Source organism: Protopterus annectens, chromosome 1.part0, assembly GCF_019279795.1.
Source record: "Protopterus annectens isolate FY-2018-M chromosome 1.part0, PAN1.0, whole genome shotgun sequence".
NCBI lineage: Eukaryota > Metazoa > Chordata > Ceratodontiformes > Protopteridae > Protopterus > Protopterus annectens.
The window spans coordinates 90,802,462-90,829,432 of NC_056725.1; the positions used below are offsets into that span (position 1 = coordinate 90,802,462).

At 40.0% G+C, this 26,971-nt stretch overlaps 1 protein-coding gene across 2 annotated transcripts in view; it reads right to left on the bottom strand.

Annotated features, from left to right (window-relative positions):
• The window catches only part of PPP1R37 (protein phosphatase 1 regulatory subunit 37), a 1,521,445-nt gene extending 1,517,023 nt beyond the window's left edge, over positions 1–4,422 (bottom strand). For both annotated transcript variants that reach the window (XM_044086439.1, XM_044086507.1), the window contains exon 1: positions 3,774–4,422. In XM_044086439.1, the coding sequence (XP_043942374.1) occupies positions 3,774–4,389 (616 nt within the window). In that variant the 5' untranslated portion in view covers positions 4,390–4,422. The remainder of the gene's footprint in view (positions 1–3,773) is intronic.
• Between the last annotated feature and the right edge of the window lie 22,549 nt (positions 4,423–26,971).

Below are 26,971 nucleotides of genomic sequence, written 5' to 3' on the forward strand. Positions count from 1 at the left end.
TATACAGTCCCACGCAATTCTAAAGAACATTATTTTCATAGTAACAGGAAATCTAAACAACCCTAACACTCACACACTTTTATATATATATATATATATATATATATATATATATATATTAGATACGCGCGTGTGTATTTTTGATATAATACACCATCCAAAGCAGCAATTCCAACATGTTCTACTGTTTTGAAAATGTGTGTAATGATAACAATCAAACATGCCAGGACATGGATTCCTTGTACTAAACATTTAACTGCAGCGTGTAGTGAACTAGTAGGAGTTTAACGGACATATCTAAGTAGGTGTGTATGTCTGAAAAAAATAAACCATCCAAAGCAGCAATACCAAATTGTTGTACTGTTTGGAAGACATGTTTAATGAGAACATTCAAACATCCGAGGGCATGGATTCCTTACATTAAACATTAACTGCTGCAAGTATCGAAGTGGCAGGGGTTTAACAGAAAAGTACCCTTAAAACAAGATAATTAAGACTCCCCACCCACACACCAGAAGTCTCAGTGATAGTAACCAAGTCTGAAATAGAATATTAGATGAGAAGACCAAGACAGAGGAATATTGGAGATACATGTGATACATACTGGCTTCCTTCTGGTCTCTCCACTTGTTCTCTTACCTTGCATAAACTATGTGGGAAGGCAATATGCAGATCTTAAATTACTAGTAAAAAAGAGATCTACTAGAAATTAAGAACCGTGCTTTTTCCTTTTTTATATAATTTAAGTATGACATTTTTGACAAATGTGAAAAAAAAAAAAAGAAAAATGCAGTGATTACACTGATAGCCTAGTATGAACCTATCTGCCCTAGGGCATTTACAAGCCTAGCCAGAGTGTGTTTGGCTTTCGCCACCCATTTTAAATGAATTTTGCTATGCCCTTTTTCGAGGTTAGTATACTGTGCCACTGTCTAACAGTGACACAGAAGTGATACCCGGAGTAAATCTACGATCTCCCATCTACTCATCAAGATTCCTCTTGAAGAAAGTCAATGAGGGACTCTGCCTAACCTGGACTGGGATTTTATTCCAGAGTGAAGGGAGCCTCTGGGTTATGAATCTGTCCCTCCAGCATGTCCTATTTATTTCAGTGCTGAGGTTCAAGTCTCTCGAGCTCGTAGCTCGATGGGATTTGGATTTTCTGAGGTGCAGCATGTCTATTAATTCCAGGTTGGACATGGCTTTATACGTCAGGCACAGATCGCCTCTGAGCAGGCGGTATGCCACTGAGTAGAGCTGGAGTTTCTTTAACCGGGCAGCATATGGCATCTGTTTGAGCCCTTTGATCCTCTTGGTGAGGTACTTTTGGGGTCTTTCCAGTTGCTGCAGGTGTCTGGTAAGGTACATCCCAAAAGGGGCATTGTACTCAATTATGGGCCTGATGAGGGATGAGTAAAGAGGCACAATGACCTCCCCTGATCTAGATGTGAATCCCTTCATGATTAGGTGGGCTATATAAAATGTTTTTCTAACCACTTTGACCACGTGGTTGTCGAATGAGAGATTGCTATCAACTTGGGTCCCCAGGTCCCTAATTACTTCTTCTGTACTTAATGGATTACCATCTATGTGGTAATTTGTGAGCACTTTTATTTTTACCGAAGGGGATGACTATACACTTTTTGGCGTTTAGCTTGAGGCCATGGCTCTGGCACCAGTTGTCCGTTTCTATGAGGCCCTTTTGTAGGATGCTTGTGTTGGCTGGAGAGTCGATTATGGCACCCAGTTTGCAGTCATCTGCGAACTTGGTCAGCCACAGTCCTTCCGTGTTGGCCTGTACCTCTGAGAAATATATACCGAACAAGAGAGGTCCCAGGACTGAGCCTTGTGGGACGCCACTTGTAACTGGTTTGGAGTCTGACATGGCTCCAGCAATTCTAACCATGTGGGTTCTGTCCTTGAGCCAGTTTGCAACCCATCTAGTGACATAGGGGTTTATATTTAAGCTGGTGAACTTATCTATAATGCCCGAGTGGGGTATTGTATCGAAGGCTTTTGCCGAGGTCCAGGTAGGCTGTGTGGACCACCTTCCCCTCGTCAATGGCCTTGGTGACTGTTTCAAAGAAATCGACCAGGTTTAAGAGGCAGGATCTGCCCTTAACAAAGCCGAACTGGGTAGGATCCAGTGTCTGTAGGTCCCCAATATCTTTATTTATGAGGTCCAGGATGATCCTTTCCATAGCTTTGCAGACCAAGCTAGTCAGGCTTATGGGGCGATAGTTTCCAGGATCCATTGAGGCACCACCTTTGTGGAGAGGGACCACTGTTGCTGTACGCCACTCTTTGGGTACATATCCTGTAGTAAGGCTGAGATTGAACAGTAGTTTTATGTTTGGGTTTAGTTCTTCTTGGAGTTCATGTAGGACACAGCCCAGGACACCGTCTGGTCCCATTGATGCTGTGTTTTTTGCTTTGGAGGGGGGTGCTCTTACCTGAGCATCTGAGATGTCAGGGGGGCAGCACTCTGCTGGGATAGATATTTGCCCTTTTGGTGGGGAAGGGGGGGAGTTTGCACTGAACCTGTCAGCTAGGATGTTGGCAATGTCTGTGGGTTTGGTCATTTTGGACTAATTCTGAGCATATCTGGGAATTCCCACCCAGGTTCCTAACATAACTAAAGAAAGCCTTGTGATTATCCTTAGTGTCCTGTGCAATTCTTCTCTCGAAGCTGGCCTTAGACGATTTTATGAGTGCCCGTAGTTTTTTGCTAATACTGATTTGCTGATGTGCTGTGCAAAAGTGCATGTAAAATGTGCCTAATAAAATAAAGCATGCCATGAGTTAAAAAAAATAAATAAAAAAGCAATCATAGTAACTTATGCATATAAACCATGTCTTCAAAGTCCTCTAACATGCCACAGATTGTATGATTTTAATTATTCTAAAGTGTAGTTTGAAAGAACTGCAGACACAAAATACTCATTATGCAAGACCCAAACTATACACAACAACTGCACCAATGTACATAAACCACACAAAACTCTGACATACCACAATACTTTTAACTGTCTCACTCAAGTTATACTCTATTCCACAGTTTTCATGCTACAATCTGACACCCTCCCAACATACACACATGCAAACGAAGCATCAATGTTTTCATCAACTGTTAACTTTAATTAGAAACTGCAAATACAGCCTTCCTTTTATGAAACAGTATTTGTAGGAAAAACGTCCATGCTAATTTCAGTAGCAGAGCTGCAATACTATTATGGCAGTACATTCACCGTAGAACAGACAAGCAAGACCCTTGTATATCATGCAGACACAAGTTTCGAGAAACTAACATGGGAAATATTACAACATAACTCTTATTCAAAATCAAAATGCTAAAGAAACGTAAATCAAGAAAATGGACCACTTAATGAAATAAGGCATATCTACACATACATTAAACAGATAATCGAGCATTAACTGATCACAGAATATAGCAATTAAGCAAATATAAGACTTGCTATAGCGGAATCTTATATTAATCAACCAAGTATTGCGGGAGCTAATAGACAGTTGTTTATCTCTATCTCCCACACATACACAGACACACACAACCTCCAAACGCTTTTGGTACACGTACCTCAATCCAAACAACTTCACAGCATCATACGCATTACCGCAAGACAGGTACCCTCCCAACTTCTCACAAGGACTTTTTCACTCACTGCTACTGTACAAATGATCTACAGCACTCTGGGAGAAGTAGCAGGGAATGAAAAGTAAGCTGATGTGCCACTCAGCTTGAGAGCATTCCTTACCATGCCTCCAAGGGTTCTTGGGCTCTACGGACCCGGATACGATATCCTCATCAGAGGGAAACGTAACATGTTTCGCTGGAGTTTTACTTTTCCCGCTGCCATCCGAGCTACTCGGAGATAACAAGGCCGACTGTGCAAGGGTCCCTGAGCTAAAGGATGAGTTATTCGGCAGGGCACTGGTTTCATCCCTTCCATCACTAGATGCTGGAAATTCTCCTATTACTTCTTCGCTGGCTACAACCACTCCATGACCGTGCTGCTGTGACTCAGTATCCATCACCGGTCCAACCAGAGAAGTAGCATCTTGCAGCGGGGCACTCTCACCCGCCGGTGGCAGTGAACTCGTCAGCAGTTCAATATCCTCAGAACTGTTGCTACGATCGGGATGTAGTTCCGGGAACATCACGACACCATTCTTCTGGAAACAACCTTTCCCAAAAGTGATGCTGCAATGTATAGGCTGTCTTCTTTTAATCCACACGGGGTAGCTCTGACAGATCCAATTAACATGAAAGCACTGGCAAGCCAATATCCCGTATAACAAAAACAGTGGCACGACCTGATCCCAGATCACCAGTGATATGCATACGCAGTACACACCGCCGCAATCTTTCATTGGCCTAATTCTAAGTCGCACAGCATTACGTAAAACGCCTCCGCTCACGAGCTTGTGGGAGGTAATAGCGTTTGAGCACGAGAAGGTGTGTTGTGTCGGTATATTATTCTTTGAAACTAGCTGTGTTTTGCAGTACATTGTACTGATAAGAGTTGTTTTTGTATTGTTACTGTTTGCACATGTTAAGTGTTTTATTCTAGGCACAGTAGCTAAGAGTAATACTTTCATATTACGTAGTGTATCTCGTTTTTTTGTTAAATGCTTAATATTTGCAACCCAAGTATACCATAGCTCTCAACCTTTCATCTCCAAAATGAGGAACACTAGCCCTCATAATGTGGAACACGTACTAATGGCTTACTAACAACTTCAAGTAGGAAGGTCATCGGATGGTTAAAATATGCTGGTTTTACTTATAAAGAAGACTTTTCAATGAATTAATATGATTAATTTCTATTTACCATGGATTTCACTTAAAAAATAAATTCCTAACACTGAATGTGTGACAGAGTCTTTCAATGTGCAATACTGAGGAACTTTGATGAACATGAACTTTTTAAGACCCCCAAATGAGGTACGTTCCTCGTAATGAGGTACACTTGAGAGGTATGAAAACGTGTTGCACATACAGACTATTGCAAAATATACATGTCAAGAAAAGTGCATGCAGAATTCACACAGTAAAGATCTGCATCTAGTCTGCTACAGTAAATGCATCCAATTAAAGTGAAACTATATGTTGTAGTGAAAGCTATAACAGAAACGATAATGTATATTTCGAGAATCGCTGCACTGTAAGCGAACTATATAAGGTGTAAGCCTATGGAATGTATGTCATAAATACATTTTATGTATTAGTATATGTGTTGGAGACAGTGGCATTGACAAAAAGGCAGGAGTCAGAGCTGGATGTGGCAGAGTTAAAGATGTTAAGATTTGCACTGGGTGTGACTAGGGTGGACAGGATTAGGAATAAATATATTAGAGGGTCAGCCCAGGTTGGAAGGTTTGGAGACAAAGCCAGAGAGGCAAGATTACGTTGGTTTGGACATGTGCTGAGGAGGGATGCAGAGTATATTGGAGAAAAGATGCTAAGGATGAAGCTGCCAGGTAAAAGGAAACGAGGAGGGCCTAAGATAAGGTTTATGGATGTGGTGAGAGAGGACATGCAGGTGGTTGGTGTGACAGAGCAAGATGCAGTGGACAGGAAGAAATGGAAAGAGGTGATCCGCTGTGATGACCCCTAATGGGAGCAGCTGAAAGAAGAAGTCACCATCACCTCTTTAGCCCATTTTATTTGGGGTTGTGGTGTCATGTCAAAAGTAATCGCAACCAAACCATCCAAATGGTTACACTGTGGAGTGACTAGCCCTGAGGCCGAATTTTCTATTTCTTTATATTAATATTGTTTTTATTTTTATTTTTTTTCTGTTCTACACACAGCTCTCAAATGTACAAGTTTTTGCCTCATGTTTTGGTCAGTTTCTCATAAAATTGTGTTTTTCTGGTAAATCATTGAGGGTCGAAGACAGAAAATAAAGACAGGCATTTGAGTTTCAGATTTCAGTTCATACCCTTCAGAAAAATAATGCTAATGCAATGCCTGTTATTCTATCAACTTTCTAAGTCTGTAACAGCAATATTTAAAAAGTGCCCCTGTTTCTGGGTCTTTGACCCCCCCCCATTAATTTTGGTTTTGTCCAGATTTCTTGCTCTCAAAGATTGAGAGGTATGTTTCTACATGTTCCCCTGACTTTGGCTCTATTTACGTAGAGACTCCTCATCTGTCACAGAATATAGGATTCATTGGATTGTTCATTGGATCATAGGACATTAATTGGCCCTGAAGCCTTTACAAGCCTCTACAAGAATTTAGCCCATGTTCCAACAAGTCAGCACCTGATACACTTGTCCTGCAGGGACACAGGTGGAATCCCAGGGGTGTATTTTCTGTTCCCCATTCAGTTATCCAGTTTGCGTTTTAAAAGGATTAATGAGGAGAGGGAGTCTATTCCATAGAAGGGGGAGTCTCTGGAACACAAATCTGTTCCACCACCAAGTCCTATTGATGTCACAGACCAGGCTGAGGTCACACTTGCAGGTTACTTGAGTGGCTCTTGACATGCGGATATGCAGCAGTCCCATCAAGGCAGCGTCTGAGACTGCTTTGCATGCCAGACAGAGGTCATCTCAGAGGAGTCTATATGAGACTGAGTAGAGGGGCAGGACTTTTAGCCTACATGTGTAATGTAGATGTTTGAGGCCATGGACTCTCTTGGTGAGGAATCTCTGTGGTCTCAACAGCTGCTGCATGTGCTTTGTGAGGTACATGCTGAAAGGGGCATTGTACTCAATAATGGGTCTTATAAGGCAAGCATACAGGGATGTTATAACCTTTTCCCTGGATGAGATACCCTTACTAATGAGGTGGGCCATGTAGAAAGCTTTCCTTACAATGGAGGCAATATGGTGGTCAAAAGTCAGTTTGCTATCAACCTGGGTGCCCAAGTCCCTCACAACTGATTGCATGCTTAGGAGCTTGTTATTAATGTGATAATTTGTGGGGATGTCACTCTCCCCAAAGGGGATTATGATTTTTTGTCATTCAGTTTGAAGCCATGTTTCTGACACCAGTCATTTGTTTGGGTGAGACCCTCTTGGAGGATGTACAGATCAGTAAGGGAATTTATGACAGCGCCTAGCTTGCAGTCATCTGCAAACTTGGTCAGCCATAGCCCACTGGTTTTGGCCTGCACCTCAGAAAAAGTATATCCCAAACATCAGAGGCACAAGACCAATCCCTGGGGTACACCGCTCATTACAGGTCTACTGCTTGAGGTGGCTTCACCTATTTTGACTAGGTGGGTTCTATCAGTGAGCCAGTTTTATACCCATTTGGTAGCATACAGGTTGATGCCTAGTTGAGAGAGTTTATCTATTATATCCGAGTTGGGAATAATATCAAAGGCTTTCACCAGGTCAAGGTAGGCAGTGTGCCTCAAAGAAGTCGACCAAATTTAACAGGCATGACCTCCCCTTGACAAAAACAAACTGTGTGAGATCAAGTGTTTGGAGGTTGCCAATGTCCTTGTTAATGAGGTCCATGATAATCTATTCCATGACCTTGCAGATAAGGCTAGTTAGGCTGATGGGTAAATAATTTCCTGGATTCATGGACGTTCCACCTTTGTGAAAAGGGATGACAGTGGCTGTCCTCCACCTGGCTGGGACAAAGCTGGTATTCAGGCTTTGGTTGAATAGGGTGCCTAACTGTGTTGCAAGTTCCTGCCTGAGTTCACGCTGGATGCAGCCTGGGATGTTATTGGGTTCCCATGGAGGCTGTATTTTTTTGCCTTTGACAGGGCAGTGATGACTTGCTCCCTAGAGAGGTGCTAAGCCAAAAGTTAAACAAGGGAACCTTGAAAGTTTTTTACCGTTACCCACAAAATTTCGAAAGGTGTCACAAAACGGATCCAGCAGCCGAGGGAGATCAAAAAGAAAATTCTCGGGAGAATACCCGAGCAACAGGAATCGGATGAGAGACTAAATGATCTTGTTTTCAATTTATCTAAATGAGCCCTTACACCATCCGATAAGGCTTTACTTAACAAGGGCTTAACGTACATACCGGCTCAGGTTAGTAACATTAGTGAACTCTTAGTTGATTTGAGACTTTTTTCACGCTCCATTGCCTTAAAAAGTTTTTTTAGTAAAGCTAAACAATCTGAAAGACTAAAAGGAAATGAAGCTTGCTTTAAAAAGAAAAGTACGTTCACGCCAACGCTACCACCTGCTGTTGACTGCTTTTTGAAAGCCTGTGAGAATGACATTTATGGCTACTTTAATAACTTCAAAACTAGAGATCTGTATTATAACACTTCACATAATGAATGGGAAACTATATATTCCCTACAACGCGACAAGAATGTGGTTGTAAAACCGGCAGATAAGGGGGGAGGGATTGTCCTGTTGGACTATGAAATGTATCACACTAGCATGACGAATATGTTAAATGATGTTGCTACTTATACTAAGATCGAATATTCTGATCTAAACAGATTAATTTATGAGGTACATCAAGAGCTCTATGATTTCTTAATGTGTCGACAAATTGATCATGATTTGTACTCTTATTTTCTAGTTGAACAACCTAAGATTCCATACATAAAGAGTTTGCCTAAGGTACACAAAAATATACTGCCACCTCCTTTGCGTCCCATAGTTGTAGGTAATGGTTGGATTACAGAAACCATGTCAGTTTTTATTGAAAAGAAGCTTAGACCTATAGTAAACAACATTCCTCCATTCTGAAAGATACATATCAACTGCTAGATGTTTTGACACAATTTGATCAGGGTCTTCCTAGGGATTGCCTTTTAATAACTATGGACATGAAAAATCTCTTTACATCCATTCCGAACAACTATGGGAGTGAAGCCATTAGATATCTTATCAAGGATAGTGAACTATTTAATAGTGATGACCAGATCCTTTTTAACGCACTTTTACAATTAGTGCTTAATAACAATGTCTTTATGTATGGTAAAGAACTTTTTTTACAGCAGTGGGGAGTGGCCATGGGCACTCCCTGCGCAAACACCTACGCAAACCTTGTTGTTCATTACTGGGAACACACCCATCTTTTCAATAATCCATACTTTCAAAAAATGTTACTCTATAAGCGTTTTGTCGACAATGTCCTTATTTTCTGGAAGGGCACTATAGATGAATTTAAAGCATTAGTTGAATATCTGGAATCAACTACTTCTTTTTTCAGATTTACTATGGATATCTCTGATACAAAGACAGATTTTCTTGACATCACCATCAAAAAAGATAAATCAGGTTTTTTACATACTTCTATTTATAGAAAACCGTGTTGGAAAAACATGCTCTTAGAATTTAACAGCATGCACCCTAGACACGTGTTTAAAAATATTATAAAAAGCAAATTCATCAGAATTCAGAAAATATGTAGAGACCCTGAAGATTTTTCTGTACAAATATGCAACTTAGAACAGATGTTCATAGATAGAGGATATGATTCAAAACTGATTAATTCAGTCAAACAGTCCCTTAAGTTAACGGAAGCACCATATGAGAGTAGCAAGAGGCAGTATGCTACATGGAACAACTATACATCCAATAAATATGCCTTAAATTTCCAGACTAGATACACTAGTGATAATAAGTACATCACCAACATCATTAAAAAGAATTGGCATATATTACACACAGATATAGATATTAAGTAATTGGTAGGAGAGAAACCAGTGTTTGTCTATAATAATAGCAAGAATTTAAAAAGATTATTATGCATAGAGAAGTTCAATGAGGAAAGTACACTAGCCTTCCTGAGAACTTCACTAAAAGTAGGGACATACCCATGCAATGCCTGTAATATGTGTGTCCACATTTCGAAAGAACAAGATTTCAAGCATCCCTCAATAGATTTTACCTTTAGACTAAATTTTAAAGGTAATTGTATTAGTTCGAACCTGATATACCTTGCAGACTGTCGTGACTGCGATGCATTCTATATAGGTATGACAACAAGATCATTAAAAGAAAGGATTTATAATCATTTACATGATATAAAAAAGAATGAATTAAAGAATGCATTATTTAAACATATAAATGACAATGTTGGACATACTTTCAGGTTCAGGATACTACAAGTTACTAAACCCAACAAACGGAAAGGTGACACTTTCAATGAATTAGAAAACATTGAACTAGCCTGGATATTGCGGTTTAAAGCACACTATCCACCTGGCCTTAACCAGTATATTAGCGTTAGATCTTCACTTAAAATGCGGAGCTTAAAATAGTGTTTAGTTAGCATTTTAAGCTGAATTTTACTATACAATTTATGGCCTTCTTTTTTTAAATATCACATTTATACTAATGAATTGGGCTATTTCTTTTACATTTTGCCAACAATATTTTACATAAGGCATTTGTTATTTATATGTGACTACTTATATTGTTAGTAAGGGTTGTTTTTAGTATACATATATATGTTTTTTATTAATGTTCTAAACTTAATGCATAGGACTTTTATCAGTTTTCATTAATGATGTTTTAGTATTATATGAAATGATAGATTTAAATTTTCCTTACATCATATGTTTCATGACTTTTAATTTAATTATTCGGAACATATGATATTTTGTTATAAGATAAGTCTTTTGGTTATTGAATACACTGGTTTTTATACACATCTCATTAATACGTATATTTTATATACATATATTTTTTATATATTCTTCACACATAAATAAATTGTTTTTTACATATATGTTTTATACATATATTTTTAGGATTATTCTTAGTTTTTGTTCTTGTCTTATATACACATACATATATTTCCTTAATAACAGATAGGCATACATTTTCTTGTAAAGTAAGTAAAGAGAAGGTCACAGTAAGCTGCCTGTCTCAGTCATTGTCCACGCTGGTGTCAACGACCTGAGACGTACCTCCTTGGACTACATGAAAAGGGACATCGAGGAGCTCTCTGATTATGTAGCCCAGGCAGGTATGACCCTGACCTTGAGCAGTATCCTACCTTCACCTAGAATGATGCCACAATACAGTGATAAGATGATCAGCTTTAATAATTGGCTTAAATTCTGGTGTCATTCAAAGGGGATCCAATGTCTGTCTGCCTGGGATGACATGCTGGACAAGCCACGCTGTTTCAAGGACGGGGCTTGCACCTGTCACCCTGGGCTTCCCATAGTGCCTTTTTAGGCAAGGCTCAAATTCTAAACCTACCACCCTAGAACACCAAAAGGAAAAAACTAAGGGTAATGCTGCTCAATGCCAGAAGTCTCAATCTCAAGATGCTCTCAATATGGAGAACATCGATGTCTGTGCTGTGACAGAAACCTGGTTCAAGGCTCCTGAGAGCACCCCAGCACTAACAGGTTTCACCTCATATGGTGTCCATATTCATAAAGGACACCCACACCATCCAGGTGCAATTAACCATAGGCAAGACTGCTCTGCAATTTGTAGCATGTTACAGGCCACCCTCTCAAACTCAGGAATCTCACATGGCCTTCCTGAAAACATTGGAGGGTATAAATGTATCACCAAACACCATCATACTAGGAGACTTTAACTACCCTCATATAGACTGGGAACACTACAAGATTCCTGGAGTTCATAAACTCAAATGCCATGGAACAACTAGTCACCATCCCCACAAGAGGAGAAAACATACTTGATCTCATCATCACGAACATGGGATCAAAATGTTCAACACCTCACTGGTGAGATCAGATCATAAACTAATCTCGCTGGAGGTCCTCATAAAAGACCACAGTGAAAAACTTCTCAAAACTAGTGTGGTCTCCTTTAAGGCCCCTGAGCCAGTGGTAAACATTACTCAAACCGCTGAATCACTTACAAATGCCTTCTACCAGCACCTACAGGACTGCATGGATCAGGCAATCCCAAACAAAACTAAGACTCTCTGTACCAAAGGCAAGCGTCCAGTCTGGTGGACCCCAGCCATAAACAAGCTCTACAACAAAAGGAGGAAGCTACTACAAGATAGAGCAAAAAAGGTAAGACACCTTTGATCATTATAAGTAAAAAACTAAGAGCTCTCATAAAATCATCCAAGGCAAATTTTGAGAGAAAAATAGAATCATAAGGCCTTCTTTAGCTATGTTAGAAACCTCCAGATATGCTCAGAATTAGTTCAAAATGATGTGAAAATTACTGAACCTACACACATTGCCAACATACTGGCTGACAGGTTCAGTGCAAAAAGGAGAGATATCTATTCCAGAGGTGAGAACTGCCCTCACTAAGGCAAAAACACAGCATCCATGGGAGAACTCAATGAGGAATTAAACCCACAGTTAGGACAGCTGTTTAATCTTAGCCTCACCTCAGGATACGCACTCCAAGGAGGCGCACGCCACTGTGGTCCCACTTCGCCTCCACAGACCCTTGACAAGCCTTATCTGCAAAGCCATGGAGAGGATCATAATGGAACTCATAAATAAAGACATAGGGAACTTGCAGACTTTGGATCCAACTCAGTTTGGCTTTGTCAAAGGCAGATCCTGCCTCTTAAACTTGGTTGACAGACAGTCACCAAGGCCATTGATGAGGGAAAGGCAGTCCATACAGCCTACCTCGACCTGGCAAAGGCCTTCTCAGGTATCATCGAAAACTCATCAGCTTGAATGTAAACCCATACATCACAAGATGGGTTGCAAACTGGCTAAGTGACAGAACCCACAGGGTCAGAGTTGCTGGAGCCATGTCAGACTCAAAGCCTGTCACAAGTGGTGTCCCACATTTCTGAAGTACAAGCAAACACAGGAGGGTTAAAACACATCTGACACAGATATCCTCCAGAAGGGCCTCACAGAAATGGATAACTGGTGCCAGAGCCATGGCCTGAAGTTAAAAAATGCATAGTCATACCCTTTGGGAAAAACAAGGCTACCCCTAGCTACCATATAGGTGGCAATCCACTGAGCACAGAAAAAGTCATCAGAGATCAAGTAGTTAGGAAAACCTTCTATATCACCCACCTGATCATGAAGGGATTCACATCTAGATCAACCCTGTACTCATCACTTATTAGACCTATGATTGAGTACAATGCCCGTCGGAATGTATCTGACCAGACACCTGCTGCAGCTTGAAAGGCCCCAAAAGTTCCTCACCAAAAGGATAAAGGGTCTCAAGAACTCCAGCTCTATTCAGTCTCTGACATATAAGGCCATGTCAAACCCAGATTTGATGAATATGCTTCACCTCAAAAATCTAGATGGACAGATTCATCACCCAGAGACTCCCTATGCTGTGGAACAAAATCCCGGTACATGTGAGGCAGAGCACCTCTCTGGTCTTGTTCAAGAGGAATCTTGACCAATGGATGGGAGATTGCAGATATAACTGCTTGACAGAGGCACAGCAAAATGATAGGCATAGTTTTTATTCAAACTATGGGCTAGGCTTATAAATGCCCTTGGGCAGATAGCCTAGTATGAACCTATGAACCTATGAACCTATGAACCTATTTATGATTTATATATATATATATTACTATTGCCTGATTTCTATTATCAATTAATTATAAGATCTTGCAGAATATTTTACATATTTCATTGTTTTCTAAATTGCATAGGAGCCTTTATATATTAATACACATACATATATATTTTTTTACATATTTTTGTTTAATATAATAATTCATACATATACATTTTTTTCTATATATTTTCTGTAGGGCTTCATATACCTAATGAATAGGCTTGACATTATATCTTTACCCATTTAATAGCTTGGTACAAGCACATTTTTTAATGACTACTGAGTTTATTATGACATAATGCAATACAACCAGTTCTGTTCTTTTAAATCATTTATTGATGCTTAATAAGTTAATTAGTTTTAATTGAGTATTCTTATTGTATATAAGTGCTGTGCTTTTTATGTAAAAAATAGATCTGAGGAGGCGTACTGCTTAGTACACGAAAGCGCTTATCTTGTTTGACCTGAATAAAGAAGAAAAAGTTTTTTTATAGCATTGTGGTGGTCTTCAGTCTGGTGTTTTGCCTCCCTAGAGATAAGGGGAGGGATGCAGGGTGCTGGTGACGTCCTGATTTACTGATGGGGGGGATAGAAGGGTGAGGTTTTCACTGTTCTGAGCAGATGTGAGTGCTTCCTTTGAGATTGCAGACATGTGAAGAAGGCCTTATGAATGTCTTTAGTAACTGTGGCCAGTTTGGACTCAAAGTTTGCTTTGCAGGATTTCACAAGTGCTGTTATTTGTTTGTTCAGGCTAAAGATAGACTGCTTCCAATTAGGCACCTGCTTCTTCTTGGTCCTGGCTTAAAGTCATTGGGCGATACTAGGTCTAAGTAATTTGCATAAAACACACCACATTGACTATTGCTGTGAAAAAGAAACCAGTATGGCCTGTTAAAAGGTGTATGCAGTCCTTTCGTCATCAGCGACAGTCTTTTAATTCAGAGATGGTGCACATCACAGTGAATTGCAGTATGATTTTATTTATTAATTTAGTTTTGACGGATATGACAGTAGAGTTACCACCTCTCCCTATTTTCTTAGGACAGTCCTGTTTTGGTTACTCGTGTCCTGCCCCCCCCATGAAAAAATAGTAAATGTACTAACATTTTTAGATAAATGTATTTTCTAAATCTTTTTTTAAACAAGAAACATCTTTATTAAAATAATATGTATAACATAGGCCATGTTACATTTATATAAATGACAATAAACCATAGTGACACAATCTCAGTTGCAAACATTATACTTTCCAAGCCATGCCAACACAACTGTAGCAGGAAACATTATACATCACTTTTAACATACCCAGTCTGTTAGTCAGCCACTACATAGATCATTCAAATCCTGCCTTCTTTTAAACCTCGCTCCTCCTAGTGCAGAAACCAACAAATTTTTGCCCTACCAACCCCCTTAACTTTGTTTTGAGTGTAGTGGCTTGCTTAAAACTGCATACAGAAAACTATAATAGTATATCTGAAACACTTTAATATGATTAAAAAATACAAGCAATCAAAATTCCGTAATAGTGAGCCATTATTTTGGTAATATGGTGTAAAAATGTCTTTTGCATTGGTAAAGGGCACAATGTGTCATGCAGAATTTTATATTTCAGTAAGAAATCTCTCACTTTTGGTCCAATAAAATGGTGACAACCCTACATGCAGCACTGAACATATTTTGACATTTATCCATTGATGCTGTTTTGAAGAGGTCAAAAAAGTTGTAACATGCATGTCTACAGTTAGTGGGGTTTGGCTTTATTGGCCTGAACGTACCTATACAGACTTAGAAGTTAAAAGTGATGGGCAATCTAGACAAAGTCAAAAATAATGGGCAGAGAAAGGCCCCCAAATAGGGACACATTTTAAATATTGCACTTATAAACTTAGAAAGTTGCTAGAATAGAAGGTCTTGTGTTACCATGCATTGTCTGAAGGATGTGGTCTGGAACTCAAATGGCTGCTATTATTTAGATTATTTAGTGAATTCAATCCCCACCAAATTTTCCAGAAAACCATAAATTTTATGATTTACAGACCAAAAATATGACACAAAAATCTGGGCATTCTACAAAAATCTGAGTTGTCCTTAAGGGATCATATGCATATATCCCATGGGCTCCCACTACAGGATGTACACAGTTATATAAGGGGAGGAGGTGGCATAATGGTTAAAGTCATTACATAACAGGAAAAAGGTACAAGGTTTGATTCTGACCTCTGATCACTGTGTGGTTATTAGTTAAACCCGTAATAGTTTATGCACTAATTGCCTAGTATTTACTTATAAATAAAGCCATACCTTTTTTCAGATATGCCCACTGCTTTTGCCCCAGAAATGGTTGCAATAGTCTACAAACTAATTGTCTAGTATTTACTTATAAATAAATCCAAACTTTTCCCCAGATATATCCACTGATTTTTGCCTCAGAAATGGTTGCTCCATGTTAAAAAAAAGAAGTCTAGATTACAAACAATTACCCAAGGAATCAGAAACATGCTTTGCATAATTCAGGTATGCCTTCCATGGGTAAGACTTCTGGAGTGATGTGGCCTGAGGTTAATCACCAATTAACTAGGAGGAAATTCACTGTCCATACTGCTGTAAATAAGAAAAAAAAAATAAAAACAGAAGAAGTCACAGGACCCATGCAGAATGAGCAAATCTCACAGTTGTGGTTAGGAGTGACGCAAAGAAAACTGATGAGCAATGTAGTAGGTACAAGCCTAAGTTCATGCACATGCTCTACGTTGCAATGCTATGGAAAGCCAGCATGCACATTAAAGGCTTATAAAAATGTTTAAATCTATCTCTTGACCATCAAATGGGGTTAGAAATGGGTTTAAAGAAAAGTAGAATGGGGGCAGCAGGCAGAGGAACACACACAAGAGAAACAGAAGGTAAGAATGGGAGTGGAGAGTGAGGAGAATGTTATTTTTATTTTTAGGGAGAGATACCCATTTTCTTCTGTAGAGGAAAGATGGGAAAGGGTGTTAGGGAAAATCAAGGTTTGGTAACATGTTAATGGGGGGCTAGTGGAATTTTAAATGCACAAAAAAGGGAGGACGCTAGAGATGGGAATGAGTGGGCAAGAAACAAGTAAGTGAGGTAACATACAATGAAGAACATCATGACGGGGAATAGGGTGGGTATGCTCTTCTATATTTGACTGCTTGTGCAATGGCAGGGGAGAGGTCAGTTAGCACCCTCACCACCCTCCCTTTGGATCTTACCTGAGGTGAAGGCAATGCTAGGCAATAGTGTGACTCTGATTGTTGCAAGAGGGCAGTTTTCAGGCAGATGATACAGGCTTTCAGCCCCTTGTCAATCAGCTCCCCATCAACTCCAGTGAGTCTTTACAGGTGACATACTGTGAACCCCTAATAATGCTACCAGAGGGAACAATAGCACCTTCCTGTAAGAGACATCACATTTAAACATAAATAAATGAGGGTTCATAGCCTGGCTACAGTGTTGCTGGCTAGGAAACCGTGTAAGCAAACACAAATAGCACTCCTGTTTAAATCAGAGCACTGAAGGTTCATGGTGTTGTGCGGAATGCCACAGTGATCACCGGGGCTTCACACATAGCTCTCGATCTCTTAGTGCAAGACATCTGGACAAAGGCCAACATAATGGGGGAACGATGACCCAGAAATATGGACATATTTGACATATTTGCACAATAGAAATCTGCTAGAATAACCAGAGGTTTGTGTTAGGATACATGTTCTAAAGGATTTTAAGTCTGACACTCAAATGTATGTAATTATTGAGTCACATCACTCCTGAGATCATCTCAGTGATAAGGCAGAAAGCTACAAATCTGATAAGGAGCACATCTGGATATTCTGTGAAAATCTGGACAGTGGAGAGGTATGAATGTTAAGTATATGGTCCAAACACAGTACAAGAGAGAGAGTGTATCTACGGTGCAGAGTCTGGTGAAATCCCATATGTGGCATGCTGTACTGAAGTTGTGTAAATAATCTATAAAGGTACATGGACTGCCATGTAAAATAAACACTCAGGGAAAGTGTGTGTATTTAATAGGGACACACAGATGAATCGTAAGAATGAACACAGGGAGGGAGTATAGGTAAAACAACCTAATATACAACAGATGACAGCATGTCAATGGAAAATGGTTGTAGCATAATACCAATCACATATTAGTATGGTATAGTAGGGACTGCATGTGAAAATGTGTATTATGTGACTGTCACACGAGGTGACATAACAGTAGGGAGGATGTCTGTGTGAGATAATCATCCTTACATGAATAATGCAGAGAACATGTATCAGGAATTTGATATACAATAGGGGTACGGTGCATATTGTGAAGCTGTTCAAACTGATTTGCCTGAATATGAGTGTAATCTCAGCAGAGGTCTCCAGCAAGTGGGACACAGGTAAAGGCTCCTTAACAACATTAAAGAAGCAAGCACAATCATTAATAATATCAAAATAATACCACCAGTAATTCCATGCCTCTGACATAACATATGTGATTTAGAGTGATCAGAAATTATTCTGCACAAACACACGTACAACTGTTACGATATGTCCACATTCTATAAGGATATTCACACACACTGTCCTGGCACTGTAGCATCTGCTGAAAGTGTTAGGAGGGACACTGCTGTACCTGTATATGACATTATGATCAATACAGGTTTGTTGACTGGTGTGCATAGCAGATATATATGGCACAATCCACACTGTCACGAATGTTATCCATGCTATTAATGTTGTCAAACACCTATGTATGTACTGTATGTATCACCAGAACAGGTAGCACACATGCATCTGGTGTAACAACTTGACAAGGGTTCTGCACCATCAGACAGTAATGTTTATGCCACAAAAGAATACCTAGGTGTGGCCAATAAGCTGTGTGACAGTTTACTGTGACAATGGTGGTAAACTTCAGTTACACATCAGTGGAAGATGTGTAGGGAGGTATATGCAGAAGGGTGTATTGTAGTCGGTTATTGGTGTGATGAAGGCTGAGAACTATAGAGGTATTTGCCTTTTTTAGTCAAAGTTCAAAGGACAAAACCACCACCATAACATGTACAAGCATGCAAAATCTAAAGGTAATGCTATTCAATGCTAGAAGTCTAAATCTCAAAATGGGCTTTCTTGAGGCACTCCTAAAAATGGAGAACATCGATATCTGTGCAGTAACTGAGACCTGGTTTAAGGCTCCAGAGAGCACCCCTGCAATACCAGGCTACAACTCTTACTACACTTTTCGACCACCAAATCAGGACTGAAACACTAAAGGTGGAGGACTGTCCATATTCACCAAGGATATTCATGCCACCAGGCTAGTTGCCTAACACAATGCATCTGAAATTCCCCAGGTGCAACTAACATTAGGTAAGACTGCAATCCAAATGTAGCTTGCTACAGATCCCCACCATGCCCCAAGATTCTCACTGCAGCTTTCTAAACATACTGGAAAATATTAAGATATAACCAAACACCTTAATACTGGGTGATTTCAACTACCCTGCCATTAACTGGGAAAACTACTCGTGTACCAACACCTTTGCACAACGGTTCTTGGAATTCATAAATTCCATTGCCCTGGATCAGCTAATCCATAGTCCCAACAGGGGCTCCAATATCCTAGACCTGGTCATTACCAACATGTGAAATCGATGCTCCACACCTATGGTAACCCCCTGGTTGGTCAGGTCTGGCCATAAGCTAATCACCCTTGACATCCACACTCCCCCCCAGTAAGGAAACCTCCATAAAAAAACGTCTCCAAAGCCAACTTCATGCTACTCAAGTCAGAAGTGACAAACTTCATGACACCCATGCAGACGGGAACTGAAAGTTCGACTGCTGAATCCTACACTAAGGCACTGTATTAGCACATCCACTCATGCATGAATCGTGCCATCCCAAATGGAACCAAGATGTTCTCCTCCAAAAAAAGGAACCCAATCTGGTGGTCCCATGCCATAAACAAACTTTACAACAAAATGAAGAAACTGTTGCAGAAAAGAGGAAAATCCCAGGATGCACAAACCTCCCTTACCAGCCTCAGTAAGAAGCTGAGATCCCTCATAAAATCCTCCAAAGATAGTTATGAAAATAAAATTGTCAACGATTCCAAAGACAACCACAAGGCATTCTATAGCTATGTCAAGAATCTAAATGGCAATGCTCAGATCTGCTCTGAGCTACAACAGAATGGCATTAAATATACTGATCCCAAGGATGATATTGCCAGTATCCTGGCAGATCGATTCAGTGCCAACTTCACCCCCTAAAGGGCCCATCTCAATACCGAAAGATTGCCAAATTCCAGTAATAATGGCCACACAGGTAAAAACCACACTCTCCAAAGCTAAGAATACAGCATCCATGGGACCAGACAACATCCCGGGCTGTGTACTACATAAACTACAAAATGAACTGGCACCTTACCTAAGTGTCATGTTTAATCATAGCCTCACCTCAGGCTTCATGACCACTGAGTGGCACACAGCTACAGTTATCCCACTGCATAAGGGGGAATCCACCTTGGATCCTGGTAGTTCCCAGGATGCAAGGGGGGATCCACCTTGGATCCTGGGAACTACCACCCCATCAGTCTGACAAGCCTGATCTGCAAGGCCGTGGAAAGTATTATCATGCAACTTATAAACAAAGACATTGGCAACCTTCAAACACTAGACCCCACCCAGTTTGGGTTCGTGAAGGGCAGATCTTGTCTCCTGAACCTGACTGACTTCTTCATATCAGTCTGCAGAGCTGTGGACAAGGGTCAGGAGGTCCACACAGCCTATCTGGACCTTGCCAAGGCCTTCAACACCACCCCCCACTCTGGAATCATAGATAAACTTACTAAGCTGGGCATTAATCTGTACGTCACTCGATGGGTTGCCAACTGGCTTACTGACAGAACCCACACTGTAAAAGTAGCCGACTCCAAATCCAGCTCCAGACAAGTGACAAGTGGAGTACCTCAGGGTTCAGTCCTGGGGCCACTCTTGTTTGGCATCTACTTCTCTGAAGTACAGGCCAACACTAAGGGACTCTGGCTAACAAAGTTCGCAGATGACTGCAAACTGGGAGCCATTATTGAATCCCCAAATGATGTGGATATTCTACAAAAGGGCCTTACAGAAACAGATGCTTGGTGCCAGAGCCATGGGCTCAAGCTCAATGCCAAGAAATGTATAGTTATCCCCTTTGAGAAAAAACATGAACCCATGAATTACCACATAGGTGGCAGTACACTAAACACCAAAAGTGTGATAAGAGACTTAGGGACACAGGTGGACAGTGGTCTCACCTTCGATAACCACATCGCCACAACAGTCAGGAAATCCTTCTATGTGGCACACCTCATTACTATGGGCTTTTCATCCAGAAAAAAGGTCATTGTCCCACTGTATTCATCCCTCATTAGACCCATTATAGAATACAATGCCCCGTTTGGTATGTACCTCTCAAGACATCTGCAACAACTGGAAAGGCCACAGAAATACCTCACTAAAAGAATCACAGGCCTAAAGCAGATGCCTTATGTTGACAGTCTAAAAAAGACTCCAGCTATACTCTGTCGCATATCGTCTACTCAGAGGCGATCTGTGCTTAACATACAAGGCCATGTCAAACCCAGAGCTGTTGGACATGCTACACTTAAAGAAATCCCAATCTCTCAGAGCCACATGCTGCAGAGATCTAAACTTTGTCATCACAATAAACAAAACATGCTGGAGGGATAGGTTCCTGACCCAGTGACTCCCCAGACTCTGGAATAGACTGACAATACATGTCAAGCAGAGCACCTCTTTCTCTGTCTTCAAAAGGAACCTTGACGATTGGATGGGAGATAGGAAATTCACTATGGGGATCACTTCAGTCACCCTGCTAGACAGGAGTCCAGGGAAGTAAATATTGTGGGAAGAAATAGCCAGGAAAGTGTTATGGCTAGGCTTGTATAGGCCCAAGGGCTGATAGCCTAGTACCAACCTATGAACCTCTGATGTGGATGTCCTTCACATACTCAGCACTTGTGTTACATATAAGGGTGTAGTCAGCACTGTGACCACATGCTGGTGGCTGTTCCACTTACCATCTACTCCAGGATACAGGCTACATTCCTATTGGTCTGATTAGAAGGTGTGATGTTCACATTATACTTCAGTTGTGTGTTTGTTTTCATGATGTAACAAATCCTCCCATGATTTCTTGTCATTGCAGGTGCTGTCATGGCTGTGGCAGCAATCTTTGGTGTGTGTTAATACTATCTATATTATACTAATATCACAGTTGGAGTCAATGATTGCCCACAATTTGTAGTCCTTCAGGCAGCTGTTTGGACACAGGATGTATCTGTCATCTGTGATGTCCATTACTTAAATAATGGATAGGAAAGGGCCTAGCAGACAGCCCTGATGTACAGACCTGATCATTGGACCTGAGATATAGGTCACTTCACACATCAGCATATTTAGATGCCACGTGTGTGATACAGAGGTCTATCCACTTGGTGATATAGGTGCATATGGCCACATCTGACAGTGTTGAGTGAATACGTCAGTGTAGGTTTGTGTCAAATGCCTTGGGTTGTCAAGTTCAAAAGGATGATAGTGTTGTTGTCCTGCTTTCCCTCAATTAACTTTTTGAGGACATCTAACAGATATAACAGACATGATGTAGGATTAATAACTCACATAGGTCTGCTGCAGACAGCCGGGATATCACTAGTGTCCATTTAGAAAAGATCCATGATGACATGTTGGTCTACCTCACAGATGAGGAGAATTGGGACGTGTCTATACATGCATGGATCAGGTGCTGCCCCCCAAAACTCAAATGGATGCATGTTGAAAACACCCTTTACAGCAACATAGTCTGCGTGGAGAGTGTGTTGAAGTGTGTATTAAACCATGTCAGGAAGCTGTATCTGATGAGTCATGTGATAAGCGATCTGTGATGTTGTCACAGCCCACTGATTCTGTGTGATAGGCCTGGATGTAGATAAGACAGTGCATACTGGCTATCCTCAACTGGCGTAGGGGTTGAACACAAACCCCACACAGGGATCATTGAGAAACTCTCCTAGCTGGGGATTAAACCTCATGTCACTAGATGGATAATCAGTTGGCTCACTGACAACACATACTGTGAAAATTGGTGAATCAACCTGTACCAGTAGAGCCACAGGTGTACCCCAGGGATCTGTGCTTGTCCCTTTACTGTTTGGAATTTATGTTTTGACAGTTCAGGCTAAAGGCTATGGCATTTGGCTTACTGGATTTTCTGATTCTTGCATACTGGGTGCAATAATTGAGTCCCCCTATCATGATAACATACTACAGGAGGAGCTAACACAGACAGATGATTGGTGACAAAGACACATGGTTATGGTCTACAAATAAATACAGAAATGTGCTGTTATTTTGTCCTTCTGAAAAGTGGAATTCCATACTAATTACAGCATTGACAACAGTCCTGCTGTGCTGAAACCCAGTGATGCAAGCACTTAGAGCACATGTAGATAGCAATCTGAACTTCAACCACCAAGTGTCCACACTGGTACTGAAAGCCTATGTTGCACACATCATAAGTCATGTCATCATTTCGGATCTTAAGACTGTATGATAGTGCTGTACTCAGACATCATCATAACACTAATAGAGTATAATGCTCTCTTTTTCATGTACCTCACCAGACACATGCTGCAGCTGGTGAGTCTACAGGGGTTTCTCACCAAGAAAACACAGGGCCTACAAACCATGCCATGATGTATGTGGATAGACTGAAAGCCATGTCACTGTAATCTGTATCATATATGATGAGTTGACTTCTGCCTGGCCTCCAGGCCAGTCTCTGACCCTGCCCTGGTGTGAATAGTGTATATCCACACACACACACACACACACACACACACACACACACACACACACACACACACACACATGACTGCAGTAAGAATAGAACCCCTACCTAAATACAGAACTCAGTACTTCTCAGTATTTTACACAAGCACCGCAGCACAAGTCTAACTTTTACAAGACTGCAGGTCAACTTATAGTGGATGACATCAGCAGGACATGTTGGACAGAACATGATGGGAGGCCTGCATGAAATGGATGTGTATGCATACACAACTATCAAAATGCTGTTAATTCATGGGATTGGAGTGGTAAGTGTAGGATACACACTTCTGCTCTTTGAGCTAGACACAGACACACATGTACACACAGTTGACAGCAGTAAGAAGAGAATCCCTACCTATCTAAGTACACAGACTCCAGAACTCAGTATTTTACACAGGTGCCATAGAACAAGACTGACTTTACAAGACTGCAAGTCAGCTTATAGTAGATGACATCAGCAGGGCATGTTGGAGAGAAGATGTTGGGAGGCCTGCATAAGTTCATAGGAGGTTACTCGCCATTTACAAGCTAGTTAGATGGTCATTGTTAGCAGAGAGATTTTGTAATTAGTACTGACTGCCCCTGTCTATGAAGGACATAGATGCCACCCCAGGGGTGAATTTTCAATCACCCATCCAGGTATCAAGGTTGAGCTTGAATAGGGTCATTGAGGAGCACTGCTTCACATGCAGTGGGAGCCTATTATAGAGGAGTGGCAATTGCTGGTAGATATATCTATCACAAAAAGAAAACACAGCCAGCACAAATAACAGTGTAAAAATCATTTATTGAAATAAATATTGCAACAAGTGAAAAACCATCATACCAGTTTCAGCAAAGCCTTCTTCACTGCTAGTTACATTACATACACAAACCTACTTTATCCTTTTAGAGATAAACCCTCTCCAATAAAACAATTAGTACATCTCATTTAAGCCAGGAAGTAACAATGCCCCTAATTTAATTATCCAATTACATTGTTTTTTATCCAACAACCTATGCCACCCCATTTTATCACAACTACATATACAATCAATAATAGTGAAACTATACTTAGCTGTAGAATGAGAAATCACATGTTTATACAAAGTACTGGACATACGTTTATTTCTAACATCACTGAAATGTTCAAATATCTGAGACTTGAATTGTCTTGGTTTGTTCCACATAAAATGCTTTACAAGAACATTCTACCAACTATACTACCCATTCTGAAACACAGTTATAAAAACAACAAATATCAAAAACACAAGGGGTGTTAGCAGATGATAATTCTTTGGTTTTAACCACATATTTGCATGCTGAGCAATTTCCACAAGGGAAACACTCAACCAATGGCTTACCTTCCATAGACAACTGTTTGCAACCACCCTTATATGTGTTCCTTTTAAAGTGATTCATATAGTTGCCTATGGTTTTGCCCATCCTACAGGCAATCTACACCTTTGTGGTAACATTTGTGCCAACTTATTATCCAACATAAGTGTCCCCCAATGTTGATGTACCAGCTCACAAAATAATTTGGTATTACTCCCAAAACTAGTAACCAAACGAACCAATGTATCACACTTTTTCTGGGCATTATATGTTAATAATGTATTTCTATCAGCAGAATAAGTATGGTCTCGGGCCCACTGTATTATAGTTGGTTTATACCCTCTTGCACGAAAACTTTCTGTTAATTCCTCACTTTGTTTATACAACTCATCATTTGATGAACAAATCCTTCTAACCCTGAGAAACAGAGACTTAGGAATGTTATTAATAATATATGAAGGATGGCAACTACTGGCTTCTAATAAAGAATTATAACTAAATTCCTTCCTAAATAAGGAAGTCTCAAGGGTACCATACACACTTTTTGAAATCTTAACATTCAAAAATGAAATCTCATATAAATTATAATTAACTATAAACTGTAAACCCCATTTGTTGTCATTCAAATACTGTATAAACTCTCAAATAAATTACATCCGATTTCCATATTAACCAACAATCATCTAAATAACATCTCCATATATCAATTTCAGATATATAAATATTGTCACTATTATCATATATTAGATGGTTCTCTATATATCCCATAAAAAGGTCAGCATAAATGGGGGCAAAAGATGCCTTCATAGCCGTACCTTTTAATTGCAAAAAACAATCACCATTAAAATTGAAGACATTTTTGCTTAACACATGCTCAGTTAAGCACAATAAAAAATGCATTAAACCCAGGGCTATATAAATTAACTCTGTTTAACCAAAACTTGGCTGCTAATAACCCTACCCAATGTGGAATATTAGTATATAGTGCCTTGCTATCCAATGTACGCATATACCAGGTTGCTTCAAGTTGCGTATCATTCATAATTCTGAGAAACAGTGTACTATTCTGGATACGAGGTCATACATGTGCTAATAACAGTTTTAAATACTTAGTGAGGAAAACAGAAAGAGGTTTAGCCAATGATCCATGGCCTGAGACTATTGGTCTACAAGGGGGATGTAAAGCATTTTTATGTATTGTTGGTACTCTGTAAGCCATTCTATATCATTGTCCTTAAAATGTGTGAGGATATTAAATGGCAATAGTATCATATGCAGTTGCCAAAAAATGAAGGGGTGGTTGGATGTTAATGAACAGAACCTGTGAATTGTGTACTCCTTACTTACATTTCCAACCTTAGATCTAACACTTTGTAAGTCTACATTTACATCTGCTACACACAGCCAAGTATTTGGGATTCAGCAATTCTAATGAGTTCACACCTGATTTGCATCTTCACCATGCTGACAGCCCTGAATCTACACCATCAAAAGGCAACCATGTAGCTAGGGAAACTGAAGGTGAGGAGACTTGTTTATGTGAAGAACAGAAAAAAGAGGCCATTACTTTGGGATATATCTGCACAGAGGATTACTGAACTTGAGAAGGTGTGCTTGCATTTTGTCAGTGACATATTGCATATGCTGGAATGTAATTAAGAAAAATCTGTATTTTATTTTGTATTTGTATTTTGTAATCTTAACATTTTGATTAGCAAAGGCTTTAACACTTTTATCTGTATGCATTAGCTAGAAGTGTACTGGTGCCATGGGCATATTTGTCAGGGCATTTCACAGGTATACATGATTGATGATACCTTAAAATAGAATGTTCTGAGTTAAATATGTAAACATATTTCAGGGACAGATCATTTGGTAGCACTTTTAGCATTTCAAAGATGGCTTGTTAGCAAAATGTGTAATTTGCCTGTTCATTTTTTTTTTTTTTTTTGGGGGGGGGGGGCAAAGCTACATTTCTGTTATGGCACAAACAAGGATATGTTGCTATTGTTACTCTCCCTTTTTGCATCCAGCCTGTTGTTTGTATTTCAATTGTCCTAGACTGTTTTATATTTCTCCATTGGGTAATACTGAAATGCTACTTTTTCTGTTTTATGTGGGAACAGTTATTTTGTAGTTATGTGATACTTATTTGTATTATCCTTCTGTTGTCTTTTAGGACACCTAGGACTATGCCACTCTGACATCTAAATTCTCTAAAATCACCCTTCACTGACCCTGAAAATCAGGTCATTGTTGACACTTTTAGGCAACATGGTGCCTTC